The sequence below is a fragment of the Geospiza fortis genome, unplaced genomic scaffold, assembly GCF_000277835.1.
Source record: "Geospiza fortis unplaced genomic scaffold, GeoFor_1.0 scaffold48, whole genome shotgun sequence".
NCBI lineage: Eukaryota > Metazoa > Chordata > Aves > Passeriformes > Thraupidae > Geospiza > Geospiza fortis.
In genome coordinates this window covers 209,894-217,077 of record NW_005054594.1, presented here as the reverse complement: position 1 = coordinate 217,077, position 7,184 = coordinate 209,894, and the positions used below count along the sequence as shown (strand labels likewise).

The following is a 7,184-nucleotide window of genomic DNA, read 5'->3' as shown; positions in this document are numbered from 1 at the left end:
TGCCCCTAGTGAGGCGGGCTCTGGGAAGGGGGGCCGGCTCCGCGCTGCTGTGGGAGCCCTGAGGCGCGGGCACAGCACCCGCTGCAGCCGGGGCGGCGCCGAGGGGAGGGAAGGGGCTTGGCAAGGCGAGGGGAAAGTTGTCAGGGGGCTGTGAGAAGCCTTCTCCTCCTCCTATTCCTCCTTTCCTATTCCTCTACTTCTTTTCCTATTACACTTTTCCTGTTTATCTCCTCCTTATATTCCTCCTTTTCCTCTCCTATTCCTCCTCTCTTCCTATTCCTTTTCCCCTGTTTCTGTCCCTCTCCTCTTTCTGTTCTTTTCCTCCTCCTCCTCCTGTTCCTCTCCTCTTCCTGTTTTTCTCCTCCTCCTCCTCTTATTCCTGTTTTTCTCCTCCTCCCATTCCTCCCCTCCCTCTCCCGTTCCTCTCCTCCCTGTTCCTGCATTCCCCCTCGCGTTCCTTCTCTCCTCCTCTTCTCTTCCTCTTATCCGTCCTCTCCTCCTCATCCTTCTCCATTCCTCCTCCTCTCCTCTTGCTGTTCCTCCCGTTTCCATCATATTCCTGCTCTCCCTGCCCTGTTTCTGTTCTGTTTGCAGACAGACAGACAGACAGGCCGTGGCTGAGCCCACGCTCTCACACGTGTAACAAAACAAGACTCCTCCCCAAGACTTTGTGCTAGATTTTTGTTTGTTTCCATCATTTCCTGAAAGCTTTAATTCATATGGGAAGTGGTTTGTGCAAGCAGCCAAGCTCAGTTCTTTCCCTGCGTGTTCTTACATGGCAGAATATTGTGTAAAAAGCTGTGGATTTAATTTTTTTTTGCTTTGACCTCATCTGAGTTTGGATTCTTTGGCTGAGCTTTGCAGCTTGTTTGCCCCAAGGCTTCCTGTAATCCTGTTTTTGGTTGCACCAGGCCTCTTCCCTCTGCCTCAACCACAGTGTGTGCTGTGCTGTGGTTTCCCTCCCCTCCCTTTCCTCTGGAATTTATACTTTGGTGAAATTACTGGGTAGGAAAAGTGACTTCTGGAGGAAGGCAGAGCCAGCAGGGCAGGTTAATGTTAAACACAACATTTGTACTGATTTATGGCCAAACCCAACCAAGTTTCTCATCCAAGGACCCTTTGCTCCATGTCCTGCTGGCTCTGGATTGGGAAATGCTGCCAGAGATCCCCTGGTGGTCCCTGAGGAGCTCCTGGGGAATCTCTAAATCTCTTCCCCAGGAGTTCCCCAGGGTTTGGCAACACTCTGCAAACTCTGACCCTGGCTGGGCTTTTTGGGATCAGGGAAGGGTTTTGCAAGGGGATTGCAGCAGAAATCTCCTGTGTCAGGGCACGTTGGCTGAGACACACTCACACTCTGGTCACCTCTCAGGGGCAATTGGGCAAAATTTATGGGAAGTTGGGCAAATGTTGGCTACCAAGGGAGGAAAAGTGCCCCATGGAGGAGCTGAGTTGGCAGAACTGAAGCCTAATTCTGCACTCTCTGAATTTGTGCTGTGCTGGGGCTGCACAGAGGGTGCAGAGAGCAGCAGGTTTGGGGCTGTACAGCAAAATGGGACTGAGCTGAGGCCAGCTGTGGGTTTCTGTGTTTGGCTTTGGGAAATGCACTCTGGGCAGCAGAGACAGGGGGATTCTGCCCCTGTGCTCAGGTGAGACCCCACCTGCAGAGCTGGCCCAGCACAGGAGGGACCTGGAGCTGCTGCAGAGAGCCCAGGGCAGGCACCAGCATGGGCAGAGGGATGGAGCAGCTCTGCTGGGAGAGCTGGGGCTGTGGGAAGGGTGTGTGGAGACCTCACAGCTCCTTCCAGGGCCTGAAGGGGCTGCAAGAAAATTTGGGAGGGATTTCATCAGGAACTGGAGTGGCAGGACAAGGGGAATGGCTTCCCCCAGCCAGAGGGCAGGGCTGGATGGGATACTGGGAATTAGGAATTGTTCCCTGGCAGGGTGGGCAGGCCCTGGCACAGCTGGGGCTGCCCTGGATCCCTGGCAGTGCCCAAGGCCAGGCTGGATGGGATTGGAGCAGCCTGGGACAGTGGGAGGTGTCCCTGCCATGGCAGGGGTGGGAATGGATGGGCTTTGAGATCTCTTCCCACCCAAACTGTTCTGGGATCAGAATCTCTTGGAAAGCTGTAGGGAATGAAGGCCAAAGCAGCAGGAAGGGGGTAGGTGGGGGAACAGCCTTGTGAAGGGAAATGTAAAATCACCTGGCAGATTGCTCCAGGTTGGGAAGGAGCAAAACCAAAGATTGTCATTCAGTGAACACTGAAGCATTGGAAATATGAGTGAGGGAAAAATTTACTTTTCTAAAATAAATTAATTTTAAATTTGTGAAGCCCCCAAGCCCAAAAGCTCATCCAGTTGCTGCTCGTTAGCCCACTGTTCTTTTCATCCCTCATCCTCTATTGGCTTTTGGATGCTGAGTGGATTTTTCTGCCCCCTCTGAGCACTGGGCCCAGATAGGATATCTTGGCTCATCTCTTGGCCTGCCAGTGTTGTTTGCACTTGCCTAAAGAAGGTGATAGCCCATAGTGCAAGGTCTGTGCTGTGCAATCCATGGGAGGAGGTGGAACGTCCTTCCCAGCTCTGGGCTCTGGATGAAGGACTGCAAGCTCAGGACACTGGGGCTGTGTAAATATCCCTGGCTGGGTTTCACTGTAGCATGTGTGCCTGTTCTTTTGAGTGGGGGTGAGGAAATCAGTCTGATGTTGGTTCAAAAAGCAGTTTGGAAAGATGGTGCTGTGCAGCTGCACGATGGAAGGGTGCTTGGAGCCTCCCTCCATTGTGTCACCTGGGTGGTTAGGCCAGGCCTGCAGGTTGGAGAGGATGGAAAGCAGTGCCTGAGCCCTGCAAGGAGGAGGAGAAAAGTGAATTTGTCCCCCCAGTAGCTGAGAGGCAGGATGGGTTTCACAGCTGCTCCCAGTCCCTGGGCAGCACAAAGCACCCGTGTGAGGAGCTGGCAGCCAGCAGTGCTGCAGCTCTGTCCCCAAAAGGGGAGTGTCCCCAGGGGATTGGCAGCCCACAGAATTGTTTTCTAAGCTCTCCAAAGATATGGCATCATCACATCACTTCCCCAGCACTGTGAGCTCTGAAAAGCAGGAGATAAAGAAAAATAATAGACTTTATCAGGAGCTGGAGGACAAATTTGGACATGCTTTGCTGTAGAGGAGAGATGGAAGGGAAAAAAGGACAGGGATACACTGCTTTGCTGATCTGCTGTGGCTCCTGGGCTGTCTGGGTGGGTGATCCTGGGGTTTTTGTGGAGGCTGTGTGTGTTGGGAGCAGCAGAACATCTTCAGGAGTGGCCCTCACACCTGGGTGAGAAGCAACAGGAGCTGAGAGATTACATGGCAGGAAAGGTGAGGCTCTTCCTGGGGAAGGCTGGGGAGGCCTTGGGAAGGTGGCAGAGATGAAGAGGAATCTCTTCATGGGAGAGCTGGAAGGGCAGGCAGAGCTTGGTGCTTTGTTCTCAGTGTTTTTGTTTCTCTCGTTTCAGTTCTGCTTGAGTCACTCAGCAAGAACGAGCAGTCAGCCAATGGCCAGTCCCAGCCCAGGGAATCCACAAACCCTCAGTTCAGGAAAATGAGTGGAGATTTCCCATCAGCCAACGGAGAGGCTGGGGGGGAGGCCCCCAAGGGCTACACTCAGGACCAGCTGGATGCAGTGAAGAGGTTTGTGCACAGCTCTCTGGGGCATTTGTTTGACTTTATCACATGGTACCCGTCTGCTTTTCACAGTACTTTAAAGATTTCAGCTGTGAACCATTTGGAGTAGTGTTAAGAGCATGCCCAGGAGGATTTATAGCTCCAGCAACCCTGGTGGGCAGCTGGCTTGGGTCTGCTCTTTTTCCAAACCCTGTTCCAGGCTTCCCTTTATTCCTTTGTCCCATTTGCCCATCCTGGAAGCTGAAGGACTGAACTGCAGGTGCAGTCACTTGGTAAACTTTGTTTAAGGTTATGGGCATGGCCTGAATTGTACAAGAACCACTTCAAGGGACTTGCAGGAATGTTTGTTACATCATCCACTTCTCCAAAAACCCAGCCTGCTGGATTCTGTCATGTGAACAGCAGAAGCCTTGGCTGGGCTGAGTGTGCCCAGGCAGGATGGGCTGCACACCCTGGGCTGCTCTCTCCTTCCTTCTCTGCAATTCAGCTGATGCAAGTTTTACATCTGAGGAGAGAGTGAGGTGGGGAGGGAAAGGCCAATATCCTTCAGGTGCTGTGGTCCTTCCCAAACAGCCTCCAACCCATTGACATGATGAATGTGAAGTTTATTTGCCAGTCACATTCCTGTGTGGGTCTGAGGGGAGGCCCTTCCTCCTGCACTGGCCTGACTCGTTCTGTGCTGGGTCACCCTCTGAGAGCAGGGGCTGAGTAATGCACAGATCCCTGAGCAACACCCTGAAACTGTGCTGCCTGAAGAGTCTCAGAGCTGACAGGTATTCAAGACAAAGAGGTTTTTACTCCTGGAACTCAGTGTTTGCTCCCCTCTCCCCTGGCAGGGTAAAGCAGTGCAAAGATTACTATGAAATTCTGGGAGTCAACAGAGAAGCTTCTGATGAGGATCTGAAAAAGGCCTACAGGAAACTGGCCCTGAAGTTCCACCCCGACAAGAACCATGCACCAGGGGCCACAGAGGCATTCAAAGGTAAAGCCAGCTCCACATTTGTGGTTTGCCCCCAACTCTCACTGAGGGAACCCTTAAAAACAGCCCCACGAGTCAGGCAGAGTGACATAAAGCTGCTGTTTGTGAAGCTGCCTCCATTCAGAGCTGGTCGTGTCATGACCAAAGTATGAGCTTAAAATAATAAACACAGCTTGGCAAGGTAGGACTCACCTCTGTTGACTGGGTTAAAGAGAAGCCTTCCTTCTCTTTCTCCCAGCAGCCCTTCCCTTCCCTGTGTGTTGCTCCAAGCTCCTGCCTCGCTGCTCAGAAGGGAATTCTGTCAGGAATTCCCAGTTACACCAGAGGCAGAGTCAGGGCTCACAAACCCCTCCAGGAAACACCCAACCATTTGTGGGTGGAACTGGTGGATAGAAATCCCAAGTGGAAGTTTCTAGGGTGGAACTGCAGCAGCCATACAAGTGAGCCCAGCCAGAACTCAAAAAAAGGAGCTCTGGTTCTGCCTCAAAGAGTCCAGTTCTCAGAGCCTCTCTATAAATGCAGCAGGGATGTTTCCTGGGTAATAAGACACCTTAAGATTGGAGAAATTTTTCAAGAGAGATGCTATGGCTTGGAACATATAATCCCATTTTCCCCTGCAAGCTGTGGAAGTTTGATTATTGTCATTGAGCTAAACACAGAACTCCTTGGTGCCAGTCGTACAGCACTGGTTTGGAAGCCATTAAAATAATCTGATTCTGGCCACTTTTTAGAAGGAAATTCTTTACTCAAGACAGTGCTGAGGCCCTGGCACAGATTGCCCAGAGAAGCTGTGGCTGTCCCTGGATTCCCTGGAAGTTTTCTAGGCCAGGTTGGACAGAGTTTGGAGCAACCTGGGATATTGGAAGGTGTCTCTGTCCAAGGCAATTCCACCCCAAAGCAGCCAGATTTTGGGAGTGAAATGCATGAGCCCTTTGCTGGAGCAGGGAGCAGGGCTGGCCTGATGTCAGTGCACTGGTACAGTATTCAGGTGAGCTCCTCACAGACGCAAATTCAGCAGTAAAAGTCTTGGGTAAGGTTTGTTCAAGCCTTTTGAGACTTAAATCCTTCCCTGATAAGAGTTAGCAAATAGTGACTGACCCCCAGCTACCTGGGAGAGCCCATGCTGGTGTGGGGGCAGATGAAAGGGCATCTGCACACAGCTATCAGCTGTGCCTGTGCAGTGCTGCTGCTGCACAGCTCATCCTTGGATCCCTCAGTGGCCAAAGGCAGGTTTCCTCACCTGTAATCTTGAATAATGATGTTTGCCCAAGGCTTTGGCAGGAGTTACGTGCCAGAAGTGGAGCGTTAAGCAAAGTGCCCTTTATCCCCCAGCGTGGGGTTATCTCCTCCAGGCCTTGCCTCCATGGCTTCCTGTCCTTCAGCCTCTGAGCTGAGCTGAAGTCCAGCTGCTTGGTTGCAGAGGGTGAAGGGGGAAACGTGCCCTGCTGTGAGGATATGAGTTAATTTTTCCTTATGTTGATGGATTAGCTGAAGTCTTGGCATTCGCCTTCCCAGTGACCGCTGATAAGGTGCTGAGCCCGTGCCTCAGTGTACAGTTCCAGCTGGCTGCAGGCTGCCTCGTGGCAGATCTGCATCACTGCCTGTCTGCTCCTGGAAAAAGCCTTGAGCCTGGCTACTTGGAGCTAAAATCCTGCCTTGGAATGAGGCATTTCTTGGGCTTTGTCAGCACAAAGTCAGACAGTGAAGAAACCCTGAACCACTCTGTTGTCGTTGCTTCCCTTGTTCTTCCCAGCTGGGTGGTTGATGCACTCTGACTCATTTTTTGTCCAGCAGCTTCCCTGCCTGGCTCTAGAAATGTTTGCTCTGGGTGCACTAATTATAACCAAGAAGGAGAAGGAGTGTATTGACATTACATCCTCTGCCCTCCAAATCTCCACTCCAAGAAGAAACCGTACACCTCCATCTGGCCATGGGGAAATGCTGAATCTTGGAGCTGATCTCCTCCAAATGGGCACATTATCCCCCTTTTCTCCCTTTTCCATCCCTTCTGCCCCTGCCTTTTACACACCAGGCACCTGCTGCCATGGGCATTTTGGGTCCTTATGACACAGGGAGGCCTGGGGGGGCTGGGTACAGAGGAAAGCTGGAATGTGTGGAAAGGTGAGTACAGGAACAGGAGGGAGGAAGGCAGACATTCTGGGAAAAGGGCTCAAACTGCTGAGGCTGGAAGGAGAGGGAGCCAGGGACCTGGCAGGGTTTTAGTTCCAGTACATTTCCAGCCTCACAGGCACTGGTTAACAGTCCTTGTAATTATGCACCTTGCATGTGGCATCTGCAAGTGCTGAAACTCTTAGCTGATGGATGCAACTTCTGGCTAATGTTTCCTTAGCAGCTTTTATGGTAAGTTTTAAAGTCCCTTTCAGGGATTTAGCCCGTATTTAAATTCTGTGCTGTGACGGTGTTCACAGGGGTCTTAGGATGAGGGAAGAGATGGAGATCTGACTTTGTATTTCAGAAGGCTTGATTTATCATTTTATGATATATATTACATTAAAACTATGCTAAAAGAATAGAAGAAAAGGTTT

The 7,184-nt window shown here is 51.5% G+C and overlaps 1 protein-coding gene across 1 annotated transcript in view; it reads left to right on the top strand.

Annotated features, from left to right (window-relative positions):
• Positions 1 to 3,490: 3,490 nt before the first annotated feature.
• The window catches only part of DNAJB12 (DnaJ heat shock protein family (Hsp40) member B12), a 13,183-nt gene continuing 9,489 nt past the window's right edge, over positions 3,491 to 7,184 (top strand). The window contains exons 1-2 of the mRNA XM_014310829.2: positions 3,491 to 3,665; positions 4,496 to 4,641. Of these exons, the coding sequence (XP_014166304.1) occupies positions 3,577 to 3,665; positions 4,496 to 4,641 (235 nt within the window). The 5' untranslated portion in view covers positions 3,491 to 3,576. The remainder of the gene's footprint in view (positions 3,666 to 4,495; positions 4,642 to 7,184) is intronic.